Source organism: Squalius cephalus (genome assembly GCF_949319135.1).
Source record: "Squalius cephalus genome assembly, chromosome: 7".
In the NCBI taxonomy this organism is placed as follows: domain Eukaryota; kingdom Metazoa; phylum Chordata; class Actinopteri; order Cypriniformes; family Leuciscidae; genus Squalius; species Squalius cephalus.
Genome location: NC_137128.1, coordinates 7,769,107 through 7,787,475, shown reverse-complemented (window position 1 = coordinate 7,787,475; position 18,369 = coordinate 7,769,107). Strand labels below are relative to the sequence as shown.

General features: G+C 37.6%; 2 protein-coding genes and 1 pseudogene across 3 annotated transcripts in view; all 3 read right to left on the bottom strand.

The window, feature by feature from the left end:
- Window positions 1-1,971, bottom strand: part of LOC307161653 (NACHT, LRR and PYD domains-containing protein 12-like) — a 51,534-nt gene extending 49,563 nt beyond the window's left edge. Inside the window, exons 1-3 of the mRNA XM_079876517.1 lie at window positions 1,771-1,971; window positions 814-942; window positions 75-182 (exon numbers count right to left, since the gene is read on the bottom strand). Of these exons, the coding sequence (XP_079732643.1) occupies window positions 75-182; window positions 814-872 (167 nt within the window). The 5' untranslated portion in view covers window positions 873-942; window positions 1,771-1,971. The remainder of the gene's footprint in view (window positions 1-74; window positions 183-813; window positions 943-1,770) is intronic.
- Window positions 1-18,369, bottom strand: part of LOC307161680 (uncharacterized protein) — a 484,934-nt gene that overhangs the window by 224,670 nt on the left and 241,895 nt on the right. The window lies entirely within an intron of this gene.
- Window positions 925-16,493, bottom strand: LOC307161268 (annotated as a pseudogene). Its single transcript has 5 exons — window positions 16,484-16,493; window positions 12,408-12,602; window positions 12,093-12,140; window positions 11,672-11,803; window positions 925-942 (listed from the first exon to the last, which is right to left on the bottom strand). The product of its transcript is annotated as an uncharacterized misc_RNA (transcript).

Sequence of the window (18,369 nt, the reverse complement as noted above, 5' to 3'; positions counted from 1 at the left end):
GTTTCATGATTGGTATTCACTAATACAACTTTTAAACACAGTCAATGTGACAAAAAATTTGAAACACAAAATACCTTTTATTAGATGATGGTGTTTTCTCACTGAAGTATGGTCCTCCTCCATCTTTAGACCGATCACTCTTCAGAGACTCAGAGCTGGACACTTGTGAGCCTGATCTTACACTGATGACACAAAGAACAGAGAGAGAGAGAGAGAGAGAGAGAGAGAGAGAGAGAGAGAGAGAGAGAGAACACTTTAGTAAAGGAGGATCAACTGTGTGTGAAACACATCTGTGTCTTTATCTAATCCTCCACAGAAATACACACACTCACATAATCAACAGTTTTATAGTTAACAATCATTTTATTTTACTGGCTCACATTAGTTTAACAATTTCTTTAATATACATGAGTGAGATTAAATATGTTGAGAAATATAATTTAAGAGAACATGTCAAGTTTTTGTTTATTGACAGAAATAGAGAGCAGAAATGTCTGTTTTTTGTCTTTTGTTAGCAAACTTAATTAAATTAAGTGTATAGTTGTTTTCTAATGTCTATCAATAATTTTACGATCTAAAAACCAAAGTCATTTATTTGGATTAATTCAGCGTCTAGAAGGTTATTAACAAACTATTAACTGTGATATTTTCTATAGAGCAAACAGGGCTTTATAGAGAATGTCAGTGTTAATTTAAGAAGTTTGAAAGTTGTGCAAAGCATTTGCAAATATAAAACAATGCTTAAAGTTTTGTTATTGACAGGGAAACAAAGTCCAGTAGAGTTTAAACTGATGAAAACAGACGCAGTCTTACCTGTGTTTCTCTGAGAGACTCATCTGAGAGAGAGAGTCCTTTCCTCTTTCCTCTGACATACTGCAGCTAAACTGACACTGAAAACTGATCAGCACTGCTTTCTGAAAACACTCAATCCTTCAGCATCACCTGGAAATTACACCATTTTACACAGATGAAGAACATCTTATTTAAGACAATAATGAAGAATGCTGAGTTATCATCAACAACAGCAACAGCAAAAACAATTTATAAAATAATGTGAGTTACAGACAAATATATTGCCATGTAAAATAACCGAATGGTCTTAATCATTTCTGATTGTTTAATGAGTTTAACTGACTCTATATATAAATTCATTGGGGAACAGAAATTTACAGTGCTGGGAAAACTGAACCCAATTTGTTATATTCTCTATTATAGTATAATATCATTTTACAATCATATTAACCCAATCTTTATTAACTGTTGAATCGTTTGTCATTTAATCATTACTTCAAGTTCACAATGGTGGTTGATTTCATTACTTTCAAATGATCCTAAAACAACCGATTACGTAAAAGTAAGCAGAATTATTATAGACATACTGTATAACTACTATCATAATTGCTATATATGAACTGAAATATTCGGTTTAATAACAGCAGATTGTTGCTCATTGACGTTAGGCTTCATCTCTGTCTACTGTAAATGTCTGCTTCAAAAATACTTTCGATTTCACATCACAAAAACAACAGTCTAAAACGGTGGAGAAAATGTAAGACAACTTTCAAAAACATATTTGTTTTCAATAACCCTTTATCAATAAAACTGTTTGTGTTTTTACTTCAAAAGATTGTAATTTCTGGCAGATTCTTCGCCTGTTCGGAGTAGCAGAAGAACAGCCTTCTGTAACTTCACATTTAAATCACGCTTAATATACAATATTAAGTTCCTAATAATTACAAATGAGTTTAATGGAGAATGTATTAAACTTACTTGCAGTCTTGTCCACTAAGAAGAGAATTTATAAGTATTTTAAACTCAGTAACGCTTGTTGTCAGTCCGCGCGCGTCGTTCTCAGAATCTCTTGCTGGTCTCGATGGATTGTGGATTAAACACATAAATGGCCGCGAGTGTTATTAGTGAACGACAGGTTTAGGTGTCAACCGGTGTTGTTCCTTTCGTTTTCCTCTTCTTCGTGTGTTTTACAGGAGGGTTTGTAACAGCTGAACAGTTGCACACCGACACCTACTGCAGCGGGAGATTATATATGAAGATAAAATAGTAGCAAAACTCGAGAGCACGTAAATGTGAATTTGAGAACTTGTACAATAAATTTTCGTACTTGTACATGAACATTTACACTCACAGCTCCAATGTGAAAACCTGTAAAATAAAAATCTGAAGTTGAATGTTGAAATTTGCACTCGCATATAATAGTCACAAACCTGTATTCTGAATCTGAAGTTGCAGACACGTAGACACAAATGTGTAAAATGCCATTCACAGAAATACAACTACAGACACAAACTAATATATATTTTGTGCGTTTAATCTTACGTTCACATTCGCAGCACAGCTTCAAATAGGCACTTGCAACTTCTCAAATCTGTCTCTGCAATTTCAAATTTCGTTGACTTTTGCTACTCTTTTCGCGATATATCAGGTGCAAAACTAACTTGTGCACTTGAAACTCAGAGGCGGCGAGAGAGAAAGGGGGGCGGGAGTGGGGGGGTTCAAATGAGCCGTTTTATTGGTTGGCAGCTAGCCAATGAAATGGGACTTCGATGATGTCACGAAACCCGCATGCACTGAAACCATTTTTTACTGTCTATGACTGAAACGCTAACATGGCTTAATGCATTAGACTGATATTAAAAGAAATAAACGATATTATCAAACTCAGTAAACACAATGCTTATAATGCATACTACAGAAAAGCAGATGAGCACAGAATATGACGAAAGAAAGCAAATGTGTGTTCAGTGCAAATAAACTTGCTGCATGTGTTTTATTAATAATGTAACGAATTATGTGGTTTTTTTTTGTTTTTTTTTTATTTTTATTTTTTTTTTATAACTGTTGGTCCATTAAGCCTTATTAAGCGTTTTCTATGGGAGGAAAACGTACAATTAAACGCGTTGCATCTATATTCAGAGCTCAATTGTTTTACTGTATGCTTTATTTGTATGGTGTTTCCTGAGTAAGCATTGAGTTTACTGAGTTTGATAATATCGTTTATTTCTTTTAATATCAATCTAATGCATTAAGCCATGTTAGCGTTTCAGTGCATGTGGGTTTCGTGACATCATCGAAGTCCTATTTCATTGGCTAGCTGCCAACCAATAAAATGGCTCCTTTGAACCCCCCCACTGGGGGGGGCAGAAAATTTTGTACATTTTAAAGATAAATTCATTAATCTGGTGCACTTTGAGTCTCCCGAATCTGCTGTTAAAAATAAATAATCCACCCGCCAACCTCCCGAACCTAGGCTATATGATATTCTCTGATTTAGATATCTGCATCATCACATTTCAATAATTCAAATTCTCAGGGTTAAGCATGATAATATGATAAAATATCACACTGAAGTAGGCTGATTTAAAATTAAGATTTACTTAAAATAAAAGTTCTTCTTTTGTCAAAATTACATTTCCAGCCTAAACAGAGGCTTTACTCCCTTCAAAATTAAATTGTCAATGTTTCATTACATCACTGTTGGAAAACACTCTTATCAGAATCTGATAATAGTGTTTTCCAACAGTGATGTAATGAAACATTGACAATTTAATTTTGATCAGAATATTTTTTTTTTAGCTTTATAAAGGGCATTTCTTTCCCTAATTTTTACTCTCTATACTCTTTCCCTACTCAGGGAACTGAGGTTACGTTAGTAACCAAGTAGGCTACGTTATTTCTTATTTTATTTTTTTGATATTGAAAATTGTTTTAATCAGGGCATTTATCCGGTTTGGGCAATTACAATTCTCTTTCACTTGTCCTTTAAAAAAAAACACACGCACAACACGTGTCCCGGACACCAGCGTTATGGCACCATTCTTATTTCTGTGCCCCTGTCCCTGAGTATGATTTAGAATGTTCAGTGACGTCACAGAACTGCCAGATTCAAACCTGATCCAAACTTATTTCGCGCGTTGGCTGGCGCTCAGCGCTTGTCATATCACAACTAATATGCAGTGTTTTCAACCACATGTTTATTTTTTGTTTCAGACATTTAAATACACATAAGTACTAGTAAAACAATACATTTGCAGTTTGTAAAATACACACTGATGTCTATGGAAGCGGCAATAAGCCACTTACTTTCATGTATTTCGGGAGAAACAGAATTCAGGTGCTGTAAATCCGGCTGACAGGACTCTCTGAACTGAACTGCAGCGCTCATCTCGTTATAGATCAAGATAATTTATAAAGTTTTTTAAACGAAGAATCGGAATATCAGATAGTTGGCATGGTAAGCAAGTTTGTGAATATTTTTAATAAAAAAGGAAAAACGAAATAAAACGAATAGCGATACGTCTGTTAGTTATTGTGGCTGCGGTGTGTCACGTGACATCACGCCATGGAAACAAGGTGTCAGTTAAAATATTTTTAACTTACGCGTGCCGTGAAAGGGTTGATTTAAAATAAAAAAGTATATTCTACATAAACAACAACAGCCCAAGTTTAGTAAAACATTTTTTATTGAGACTATAAAAATTAATTCTGCATCCATTTTTAGGTGTGCCAGCTGCCACTGTGGGTGGCACCGGCACACCCTGGCACACCCGTGGCTACGCCACTGCCACAGAGTAAGCTACGTTTTAATTTAGGGCCCAAAATTGTTTTATTTTTCCCTAAAGTGTTTTTTTATTATATTTTTCTGGATTATATATTTTATGATTTAATTCAAATGCATCATCAAATATGGTGTCTTTTGAAAGTAATCAAAACTTTATTTTAAAATGTAATCAGTCAGTTTCAGTGTGTATTTGACAGTAGTTTTTCTCAGATGAAACGGGGAAAAGCTTGTGAAGTGACTCTGAAGAGCAGCTCTGGAGATGAAGATCATGTGGATTGTCCTCAGTGAGACTGCAGATGCTGGTGTGTGTGTGTGTGTGTGTGTGTGTGTGTGTGTGTGTGTGTGTGTGTGTGTGTGTGTGTGTGTGTGTGTGTGTGTGTGTGCGTATGTGTGTGCGTGCGTGTGTTTAACTCATCTGTCAAAGTTCCCTGACATCACCATGCAAGATGTGAGATCCATCATAAGAAAAAAATGCAACAACGAAAACTACATCAAGCAAGCTACTGCAAAGAAGCCCATTTGAATAGAACAATTATTGTTTGGATTTGTGATTTCTTTAGGAACTGATTTCTTGCATGACCCTACCTTAAACATTGTGTTTACTGTTTTGTTTTGAACTGGAGTGTAAATGTGTGTCATTGTTGTTTTATGTTTATGTGGAATCCAATCCAATAGATTTGTTTGAAATTATTGATTTATAAAGATAACTTATGTTTGTAATTCTGAGTATGTGAATTTTTGTGTAGTCCACTGATAGTGTACATAAGAATTTACTTCAAATTTAAAATACAATTAAAGGTATATTTCAAGTATAATAATTAATACCTAAATAGGAACATCGTAGTGTACTTAAAGTGCAAAAATAATAAATAATTAGTAAACTATGATGAGCATCTGAATCAATGTCGTGCCTGAATCAATGTCGAGCCTGTGAATCACAGAATGTGTCCTTGGAATCAGAACGTAACATTGTTGTTGCGGGAATATCTAAATCTTACCCGGATACAGCAATGCTATTTTCTGATTGTCTGTTCGGTAGCTATATATATTTTTTTCTATTTGATTAGCTGGTGCATGCAGGGCCTTCTGAACTCTATGGGGAACTCACTTGATTCCTCTAATAGCGGCGCAACTTGGTGGGCATTATTCTGGAAATTTCTCTGCGTGAGAAATACAAGGTGTGTTAGGTTAGGTGTGGCGTGTGAGCGTGTGAACGGGTTGAAATGCGTGTCTCACGCCCAATGCGTGAGACTTGAGAGCCCTGCCTCTGTAAAGTTAGGGAATATTTATCCTCTGCTTTACCAGGGAAGGTGATTTATCCTCTGTGTAGTCAGAGAAGATCATCCTCTGTTCAACCAGGGAAGTTTAACAACAGTTACAATGTGTTAACAGTAGTTTATACTCTACTTCGTTCATCCTCTGTTTAATCAGGAACATTTAACAACTGTTAAAAGTGTGTTAGCAAATTGGTTCTCCTCTGCTTGCCAGGGAAGGTTGAATACATTATGATGAGTATTTATAACTAGCTATCCTTTGATTTGTCTGAGAAGTTATTGGTTTATCCTCTATTAGCTACCCCTTTATGGACAGACAGTGAATTCAAGTCTTTGTTAGGAGAGCACATGGACTCCATAGTGACTGAGTCAGTCAGATTGGATTTTACAAAGAAATTTGGTATTTACCCAGAAAAAGTATGGTCTATTGAAGAATGCAAGAAGGTGTTGGGTGCATGTATCAGGAAGAACAACATAAAAGGCATTATCTGCTGCCACAGAGAATTTAGCTTATCCATTGCACAAGAACAAGCTCAGTGTATTGCTAAGTTAAAAGAACAGAACAATTGTACACTCGAGTGTCCTGTCTCACGAAAAAGGTGGGCCATAACAAGGCCTCAACCAAATGTGACTCAGAAGACCAACAGTCAGATGAAACTTATCCTGACTTACAGTTTTTCTATAGAATAGAGGACAATGTCAATGCTGGATTAATGAATAAAGATGTAAATGCAGTTGAAGTGTGTGGAGCAAGACAAAAGGCTCAGAGTAGGGGAAAAGGGGTTGATACTGTTCCATCTGCAACCCCCATACTGCAGCTACAAGCAGTCAATACAACTTTTGGTCCTGAAGCCATAGAGAGACTTTGCTGAGACTTTGCAGCGCATAGAAATTTTCTGAGTTTAGGAGAGAGTTGTCCAGAAAGATGCGGCTCTATGATATGTCTCTAGCTGAAGTCACATAGCTAATATCACAGATCTTGACTGAGTCAGAATTCAATGATTTTGAAAGTGCTATAAACAATTCTTATTTTCAACATCCCAGAAAAGATTAATTGAGGGAGGGAGTTCTGGGAGTGTTAAAGAACACTGTTGTACCAAGAGTGGACTGGTAAAAGATCACTAGTTTAGATTTTGCCAGTCCGCTGCAGCTTACAGTGGGATAGCTGACACTCCAGTGAAGGTGCTAGATGATAATGGTCCAATAGTTCGCACATGGTTTGATGGTCTTTTGTCAGAACATAGAAAGGCATTGCTTTTCTTAGACTTTACATGGTCCAATAGAACCCTGCAAAACAATTTGGAAAGATTAGCTACTTGGGAAAGAGACTCTGATGTCAAGGCAAGAGTAAAAGTATATATATATATATATATATATATATATATATATATATATATATATATATATATATATATATATATAATTATTTTTTTTTTTTAAAGAACAAAAGGAAAGTGACTGTCTCAGCCCATTATCTCAGCTTATTAAACCATTATATCCACGTTTTATTGTCTCTGTGTTTGCCACTCACAAAAAGATCAAAGTCACTTAAACATCTTGATCTAGCGATACCTATGCTATTACCTTGCTAGTACTTTATTTGCTTAGTTGGAAAAGGTTATTCTTTCTTGGCCAAGAAGATAAAGGATGTACTATTATTTCTGCTACAGTGAATTCTAAAACTAATTCAAAAATGTATAATTAATTTATATATAGCGCCAACATTTACAAATGATCACACTAAACATGCACACACAGCAAATGGTCTCCTCTGTGTGCAAATGGTTTGGTCGATTTATGGTGTCTGCAGCTTCCGACCCGTAATCTGAACACACACAACAGGTATGACAAACAATACTCATGTACAGCAACTCAACAGATGAGAAAGTATGAATGTCAAAGTATAGCCAGGAAAATAATGACTTAATTAAATGTAATGTCCATGCGCCATAGAATGCCGTGTGCACAAGTCTCTCTGTAGCGAAAGTAGAGCAAAGGGAAAAATAATGTAAAGATATGTTAAAATGTGTGCTAGGGTCATTTCACCACCAGATCAGGTCCCCTTCTTCACAATTTAGAAAACACACTGGTGGAGCTCAGGCCACAAGCTCAACTATAACCTAATAATGCTGACCACAGTTTTCATATGTGGTATAGGAAATTTGTCCACCCTGTTACATGACATTTTTACAATTCAGAGTAACAGGGTGGACGTTTTAAGCTAGTGAATTAGTATTTAGTAAAGAACAACAAACTAGTAGATCATCAATATTTAGGAAGAATTTTAATATAAAAATCTTAAAAAGAAAAAGGAAAAAAAGTATTAATGTCCAGTATAAACTGACAACAGGGTGGACATGTTATGTTTTATGCTATTAGAAAAAAAAAGAGAGAAAAGGTTATAACTTGATTTGTTCTTGGAGTTGCTTTCCCTCAAAGAATATGATGTCATTTCTTACTAGTCATGTAATTTAGGGCACTTGCTGAAGATTTTCAAGGGCAAGTAGCACCAGTGTAACTGTCACAGAACAGAGGGAAGCAGACAGGTAAGTGATATAAACAAGATCTTTATTGAGCAGAGGCACGGAGTGGGACAGCAATGGAGAGTGGTGAGTATGTGGCAGAGAATCAGAGTTGAATGATGAACTTAGCTGAGTGTTAATGTTGGTTTCTTGATTGTAGATGGTCGAAGAGGATGCGGAAGAAGGCAGGTATCAAGATAGAGTCTGTAAGCATACATAAGGACAAGACCAGACAAGGAAGTGAAGGAGAAGTGCCTCTTTATAGTGTGTGCTGATGATGATGATGATGATGATGTGCAGGTGCAGTGAATCAGAATTCCGGGGAGAGTGAACGAGAGGGCGGAGCGTGCTGATCTGGTGACTCCGTGACAGTAACCAGGGGCCTGTACCATGAAGGTAGCTGAACAAACTCGGGGTTACAGGATTAGTTTACAAAACCAAACCGATGCAATCAGGCTTTATTGGTACCATGATGCAGCTCATCAACTTTCTCTGTCAACTCAGGCTTTGATCCTTAAGCTATGATTACTCCACGCGCGCGTGCACATAAAAGAGTGACGTCGACACTGAACAACCAATCGCGGGTAGAGCGAGAGCAATATATTTTTCCGCGGAGGAGCAAGAGATAATCATTCAGAATTACGATGAATTTAAATATGTATTTCAAGCTCGAAACAATACGGTCTCTGCTGCCAAAGCAAGAGAAGACTGTTGGAGAAAGATTGCTGATTGTTAATGTGTAAGTTAAACAAATACGTTCTATTTTTATGTAAAATGATGTATGTATATATGTATGTGTAGCCTATATGTGTAATATAGCCTATAGCCTATTTTTATAATATATTAAAAATGTGTATGTACTAAGAAAGATTAATATTCATTGATTTTTAGATTTTTAGATGCAACCCCAACTCCAAATGTTCTTGGCAGCAGATAAAGACAAAATATAAAAATATAATTCAAAGTGGTGAGTATTTACCACAACCTTTTATTACTTTTGTGAACATTTTATCACAAACACTTGCAGCAAACAGAAATAAAGAGTTAAATTCAGAATACACTGTGGCGGAGGAGTTGGCTCTGAGTAGGCAATAAGGGACGGCCGGTTATGGATGTGATTACAGGTGCTGTACAATCTGACCCTGGTGCTGGCTCCTCTAAGCAAGTAACACTGGGTACGTGTGCGATACATTACTACCTTTTTTAAGTTTTAAATATGGCTGACTGTATGGTCATGCACTAGAGGGAAATACAGTGTCCCTGTTGAAGCCAGCACACATACACACAGTCTCCCACACAGAGGTCAGTATGCAGCAGACAGAACACCAAACATAACCTGCTTTACAACAGTTATGCTTTACATTGGCCTATTTTTATTTATTAGGGTGGAGGAAATTATGAAGACACTCTGTCTGTGTGTTCTCAGACAGTTGCTGATGTGAATGCACTGGGCTTTTTATTATGGCAAACATTTGAATGTGTGGCATAAAAAAGGGACTGGCCCTTACACATCTCTTTTATTGCCCCAGAAACTGAGGCCTCTACCTCAATGGGCTTCAGAAGGAATGTGAACAAGGTAAGGATTTAAAACCCTTGACATAAATTACAGTCAGTCCTGTGTTTGTAGAAAGTCAAGGAACTTTTTGTGATTTGATGAGCCTCCAGAAAACTTGTAATGATCATGTTTGTGGTGGAATTATGTTTCAGGTGGAAACAGACTCAGTCAGGGCCCTGTACAAAAGGAGTCTCAAACTAGACTGCACACTAAAGGAGTCTCGAACTAGACTGCACACTAAAGGAGACTTGAACTAGACTGCACACTAAAGGAGACTTGAACTAGACTGCACACTAAAGGAGTCTTGAACTAGACTGCACACTAAAGGAGTCTTGAACTAGACTGTTCACTAAAGGAGTCTTGAACTAGACTGCACACCAAAGGAGTCTTGAACTAGACTGTTCACTAAAGGAGTCTTGAACTAGACTGCACACTAAAGGAGTCTTGAACTAGACTGTACACTAAAGGAGACTTGAACTAGACTGTTCACTAAAGGAGTCTTGAACTAGACTGCACACTAAAGGAGACTTGAACTAGACTGCACACTAAAGGAGTCTTGAACTAGACTGTACACTAAAGGAGACTTGAACTAGACTGTTCACTAAAGGAGTCTTGAACTAGACTGCACACCAAAGGAGTCTTGAACTAGACTGTTCACTAAAGGAGTCTTGAACTAGACTGCACACTAAAGGAGTCTTGAACTAGACTGTACACTAAAGGAGACTTGAACTAGACTGTTCACTAAAGGAGTCTTGAACTAGACTGCACACCAAAGGAGTCTTGAACTAGACTGTTCACTAAAGGAGTCTTGAACTAGACTGCACACTAAAGGAGTCTTGAACTAGACTGTACACTAAAGGAGACTTGAACTAGACTGTTCACTAAAGGAGTCTTGAACTAGACTGCACACTAAAGGAGACTTGAACTAGACTGCACACTAAAGGAGTCTTGAACTAGACTGCACACTGTAAGACTGAAAATACTGGTTGAGGCCTGCATGAGGCAAAAGGCCCTGATGGCTAATTAACATTCAACCTCCCCCACACGGCCTGACTTCCTCTCACAAACTACTAAGAACAACTCATACTATTTATCTATACTATCTCAGTATGTGAACTTATTTAACCAAGTAACACCTTAGTATGAATATGTATTAATGCAACTTTCTCTTGCTCTCTTTCTCCCTCCCATCCCACAAAACCAATAAAACAGTTTGAGACCTATCTGCAGTTTCAATGTGCTTTTATTAAGTGTAATATTGTATGGTGATTGCCTCTACATCTGCACCAGCTGGGTGGTCAAGTGTGATCAGGTCAGTTTCATCGGGGAGAAGCTGGTTTTGTGGTGTTTCTCGCTCCTATCTACTGGTGGCTATATTGTGCAGAATGGCATGTGCAGCCACTATTTTGTAAGTCTCGTGAGAAGCGAGAATGAGAACGAGAACGAGCGCGAAACACGAATTGCTTTATGGCAATTCGACATAAACACACATGCATGTATGATGTATTACCAGATTACCCACCTCGGTAGACAAAGCTCCACACGATACAGTTGGCTTGCTCCGATCAAAACAAACGCACATGAGCAGCGGTAGAGAGGGGGAGGAGGCTGCCGCAAGTGAGTTTTTTACGACCGTGTTGTGAAATATACGCCCCCCCACAGCTGTAGGGGGAGCTCGTGGGGAAAACATGCGACAACAAAAGGGAAAATCAGCGAAGAAGTGACTAGAGTTCGCTAGAGTTGCCGAGTTCTCCTTTAAGCGCCAAACACAGTTGAAATGTGCCTTTAGGATGCCAAAGGTCATCTCTATCTTCACTCTGGTTTTACTGAGGGCCACATTGAAGCGGTGCTGTGGCCCTGTCTGAGGGTCATGATAGGGGGTTATTGTGTAGGTTTTTCTATCTCAGTTCAAATTAACAGTGTTTTGTACTGTACCAAATTTAACTTGCTTTCCTCAAAGCGCTGACACAACACAGACTCACAGACAAGCACTGGAGCCAGGCCATTTGGCATCCAAACTTGTGATCGTACGTTCATGACCACAAGTCGTCTGCAGATGAAATGTTTAGTAGATCATTGTTATATCTGTTAATGTTACTATTAATTTAAAGATTCATCTCACAGAAAATAATCATCTCTCATATTCACATCATCTCTACCTGAACATTAAGGCTGTGATAGGACTTCCTATTAACATAATCTGCCTCATGTTCCCCTAGAGCAGTGGAGATTGGAGCAATAGACTGCATACATGTTGCAATGACTCTAGGGAATCCTATCATAAGATTAACAGAATAATAATAAAGATTTAAAATAATTCTTAACATGTATTAAATTGTATAGTACATTTGTGAAATTTGCTTTTTTTTTTTCTTTTTTTTTTTAAATGTATTCATGTGATGTCACCCTATCAATATATCTTACCGGCAATTTTATAAAAGCCCTCTTTTATGGACATGGTCGATCAATGTCCGGGGAACACTATTAATGAAACTATTCATGTACTCCTGCAGAGCGAGGACCACCTTGTGAATGGTTCGACAAACCGTGTTTTCCCCTAGCTTCTGTGCGTCACCCACCGTGCAAGTATGTACCACTTGCAAAAAAACGCAACGCAACACCATTTGCGGTACAGTAAGTGCATGAATTCGACGTGTTAAATTCTTTATGTGCGGCTCAAGAAGTTCGCAGAGATAAGACATTCTTTCCGCGGAAAATCTGTATCTTTCATACAAGTAACTATCAGGAAAGGCAAGGGGATTTTATCTGGCTAAAAACTCTTTCTCTACGAAGTGCTCGTCAAACAATTTGCGCTAAGATGTCCACCGGATTTGGAAGAAAAGGTGAAGCCATTGTAACAGACACTGGGAATAAGTTACGTCACCTATATGTTTCTTTGCTCACAGCTGATTGGTCAAACTTCAGTCTGAGATCTCGAATCCAGAACATAACCTGCCCCGGAGCAGGTTAGCCGTGCAGCGTAAGATACCATGGCAACGAACACCGATTAAAGCCGAGCTACTTTCATAGTACCTAAAACCCAGGGTTGGCGAAAACTAAACTGAAACATAGCTGGCTAGCCACCTAAACCGGCTTCATTGTATAGGCCCCAGGTAGACTGGAGTTCAAGAGAGATAAACAAGCTTAATGGTTTTACACATTTAAAGCAGGGCTCAGTAGTTTCGGGATTTCTTCGCTGTATTCTCGCTTTTTGCTCGCAGGTTTCTCTCTAGAGCTCCCCCCACAGCTTCGGAATAGATATTTGACAACACTGTTGTCAAAACTCGTTGGCAATTCTCAGACACCAGAGTCTATAGTAGATCAACGACATCAAAGCAGATGGGACATTCTTTAAAATGTCTTCTTCATTCGGGTTCGAACAGCGTGAGGGAGCGCAACAATGAAAGCATTTTAGCAGATTTCTTTTGGCCGTAAAGCAGTTGTTTACATCGCGAGACCTGATATCACGCGATACTTCCTGACGCGGCGGCCGGCGACCTGCCGGCTCAAAGTTGCAAGTGCGGATTTTTTTCGCTCACGGGCACCAGGGGGGTGCGAAACGACCACCATTCAACCCGAAATAAGTAATATAACCATTCCAATGACTCTGAAGCTGTTCAGTTAAGGTAAAAAAGTTACTTAGTTCACCTTTAAATAGGTATCACAATAACATTTATTTTATACTGTATGTGTATACTACTACTTAAAATTGTTAATTTAGAAATATGTAATCTAAGTAAATATTTATTCCAAATGAAGTTGAGAAAACATGCTTTTGGGGACATGGAAATTATTCAAGTGCTTCAAAAACTTGTTGTTTTTTAAATTATTATTATAGTAATTTTAAGTAGCTCGTGCTCGGAGGTCAGAGAGAAGGCAGCACAGAAAACAGGCGTCTAGAAACACCAACATTAAATTTACTGGTTTCAAAAGAGCACTTCATGCTTCCTTCATTTTCCAGCAGGATTTGCACCTGCCCACACTGCCAAAAGAACCAAAACCTGGTTCAATGACCATGGTATCACTGTGTAATTACTGTGTGATTTCATGTAATATTCTAATTTTCTGGGATTTTGATTTCGTGGGTTTCATAAGCTGTAAGCCATAATCATCAAAATTATAACAAATAAAGACTTGAAATATCTCACTTTGCATGTAATGAGTCTATATAATATATTAGTTTCATCTGTTAAGTTGAATTCTTGAAATAAATCAACTTTTTGATGATATTCTAATTTTATGACCAGCACCTGTATTTAGTGGTGAGACTGCAATGAAAACCAAACCCACTTGTCTCTTGTAATACTTTATTCTTGCAAGAAGTCCATTCACATACAGACTTCAGAGTTTTCTGTAGTGAAGGGCAACCTCGCCTAGAAAAGAAGATCTATACCATATAAGAACATTGTATTGTCTTATTCTCTTGACCCAGAGAAAGAAGGACCATTTCTTAGAAATGGCAGGATGTTGAGTAGACATGTAACACCTTTGTTTGTTTGGCTATTATGTTTGCTATTGGTTGCTCCTGCTGCAGTTGTTGCGATGGTTTGCGTCTGTAAGCTTCGTATATCTTTCTGTTTTGAATCATTATTTACTATCATTCCTTGTTGTTTATACTGCTAAATATAACTTACTCAACATCACACATTAACCTGACATTGCTAGCTTCAATCTAAATCGTTATTGCTAGCACAACACGCTAATAATTTGCTAGTCTGTTAGCGTGCCATCTGTCCGCTCTTTATTTATTTTTTATTTTTTATTTTTCTCGCACGCGCTCGCGCCTTTTACGAGTTCATCAAACAACTTAGGTGAGGATCAGTCAACAAACATGGTGAGTCATGTCATCTTCTCCTCTTATTGTTACTTGCACCTCATGTAACATGTTTAGCATAGCCTTCTCTGGCCCCGTTTACACGAAGGGAAGATGCAGATATTTCCCTGCGGTTTGGCCTCTCATTTACACGAAAACCCAGTTTTTATCGCAGAAAACGATTATTTCTAAAAACTCCGGCCAAAGTGGAGATTTCTGATAACGCCGGTTATGTGTTGCCATGTCAACTGGGAGAAACAGGGTTTTAGGTTCTCAAACGTCACATTATGTGCCAGAAAATGCTTAACGTCATGTGAATGTTTACAGTTCTGATTGGCTTGCATGGCTTTATCCTTCTCCCTACACTGCCGCCCATAGGTTAGGCATAGTTATGATGGCGCTCGACGGCCAGAGCCAGAGCGCCTGACATCAAAACAAATGTAAAAGTCCAAAGGAAAACAAAAGAAGGTCCCAGGCACTCAGTCAAAATAACAGGAGAAGGATCAGGTTAAAAAGCCTTTAATGAATGTGGCTTAAGTCATTTTAAAAATACACCCTGTGACTGCCCTGATGAAGACCATGTTGTTGGTCGAAATGTTGGTGCATATATATTTTTAAAATGACTTAAGCCACATTCATTAAAGGCTTTTTAACCTGATCCTTCTCCTGTTATTTTGACTGAGTGCCTGGGACATTCTTTTGTTTTCCTTTGGATTTTTTTCCCTACCCCAAGAGCACCTATCAAGAACTCCTTTGACTCTACCTGAGCGCCTGGTTGAACCTCTCACAAATTTAAAAGTGCTGGCTAATGCTAATCGTAAATTCTCTAAGATTATTATTCACGTCGGCACTAATGATTTTCGACTCGCCAGTCAGAGATCACTAAAACTAATGTTAAAGAGGTGTGTGAACTCGCAAGTACGATGTCAGGCACTGTAATTTGCTCTGGCCCCCTTCCTTTTCGCAGGAGTGATGAGATACTTAGTAGATTGTCCTCACTCAATGGCTGGCTGCACTGTAAAAAAAATTCTGCTGTGATTTTATAGTAAATTACTGGCTACTACTTGCATTACTTTCACAGTAATTTACAGTAAGAAATTTTATGTAAATTACAGTAAAATGTGTAAAGTTGTGTACAGTGATTTCACAGTTAATGATATCACATCATTACTGTAATTTCACAGTGCATAACTGTATAAATATAGTTATCAGCTGGAACTTGAACAGTAATTTATTGTGTTTCAGCTGTAAAAGTAATGCAACTAGTAGTCAGTAATAACTGTAAACTTACAATTTAATACAGTAATGCAATATGATGAAAGAAAAGTAGTAAAACAAAATATTAAACAATACTTTCCACAACTGATTTTATATTTCAGTTAGGACTTTTACGTGCTTTTCCCAAATCTCTGAAGTGACGTCGACGTCCGGGTTAGCAGTAGCATGAGCCGTCAGGCAAGTGTTATTTAAATAAACTCCTGATGTACTTACAAACTTTCCAATGCCTCGTTTTATGAGTACAGAAACTATTTGTACTACTGTAGAAGTTTGGTAACATTCTGGACATTATTAGTGGGGTAATTTATGAGATACATCCTTGGATCCATTAGCGCCTGCACTAATCCATTCGGCTGATATCTCTAAATAAGCTCTAACTTTAATAATGTTCAACCAAGAGAAAAAACGCTTCTGGGGGATTTTTGGCTCGAGGTCATGGTGCAAAGGACCCTAGGTTGATTTTACTCTGAACCATCCCTTTAGAGATAAAATACCTTTGAATAAATTCAAGAGTGCATGCAGACTCTTCTGGATATTGAAGATTCAAACAGTAGAAACTGGAAAACAGCGAAGCAATACCAGTGATAAAGTCTGTGTGTGGCCCCATGACAACTTGTCCTTCGATGGACAGCAACCATGCAGCAGGCTTAATCATATCACCTGAAATAAACAAAAGTACTAAACATTAGGTAGGACCTATAAGACCTGCACTCACAAAACAAGAGGAACTAATGGTCAAGCATTTTAATGTTGCACAAACATGCATTGTTATAAAAAATAAAAAATAAAGTTTGATTTGATTTGATTTATTAGACAGTAACAAAAATAAATGCATAACAAGCTGCCATCACAGTGACAATACATTTATCAGAACTGTCGAGGATAACAGAAGAAAGTTACAAACTTATTTCCATTGTGGTCCTCGTTGTAGTCTGATAAATATGGCCAGGCAAGCTACAGATGACTAAAAGGTACCTTGTACATTCAACCACATCCAAATACAAAATAAAATAAGCACAAATACATACACTGCAATAATAAATATTCCTTAAGATCACATAAAAAAATTAATCTAATTAGCATTTAGCAACCATTCACCACATGCTCTATTAAAACAGCGATCTGACTGGCTTAACTTAATCTCAACTGGGAGTTTGTTCCATTCCATTGCTGCATGTACAAAAAGGTGTTTTGCCCAGAACAGCTCTTAAATCTACAAGGAACTATGTCTGTGGCACTGCCTCTAGTTGAGTTGCTATGAGAGTTCCTAATAAGCTTAAAGGTCCCATTCCATGGATTATTTTTATTATTTTATAATGTTTCCAGGGGTGCCCTTATAATGTTAGTATGTTTTTTAGATCAAAAATTGTTATAATTTAGAAATAAAAGGCATATTTCCTAGCCTGATTTCATTCCCCGGATTGAACACTCTGTTTGAAGGGGCGTGTCTGCTGTGAGACTTCAGTGTAAACGCCCTCTGCTGTGATTGGCTGACATGCTTGCATATGAAATACCTGGCATTACATGTGGAACTATCTGGAAAACTTTTACTATTACAGCTATTATACGTTTTTACTATTACAGCTATCGGGATTAACGAATCATGAGAAGTTTTTTAAGTATTTAGATCTATTACCATCACATAAAAAGTTGCAGTTATGAGCATTGAGCAGATGACAGTCTGTTGATCGCGTGAAAGATCTTATCATTGCAACGCAGTTTCTGCACTCTCACTAATGATTTCACCAATGCAAACATGAGGCATATAAATACACTGTTAGCCCTTGCTGTATTTTCTAGGGTAAATAACTGTAAAATAGCCAGTTTTTTGCTGTATCATCTGGGAACAGTATTTTACTGTAATATGAGGTGCATCTTTAAGAATTTATGCAGCTCAAATAATAAATTACAGTAAATAACCCTATGTACCCATTACAGGAACCAACTGTAACATTAATCAGTCAATTACTGTCCTCCGAAACTACTCGAGTGCATTACGTCACATTATATCGTGAAGTGTAGACAGATTCAGGCAGAAACCAAGGATTTATGCATTAACACACACATGCACGAACTGACTGCCTTATTCTAAACGCGAAGGTGTTGCCCCTTTAAGGCAACCTGGCGGTCAAGTCATAGTTGTTTACTTTTCAGCGTGCATCGTTAATCATTTCAGTTGCTACGTTCTCAAGTTTTAAGCCCTAAAATGGAACCTTCCACAACTAGTAAGTAACGTTAAACTGTTCAAATATAAGTGAGGTTTCTAGAATACTTTATGTGAAGTTAAATCGTTATTATTTGTTCTTGGACTCCCTTGGTTCCAGAAAACTGTTGGCTGATTTTTTAGCCTC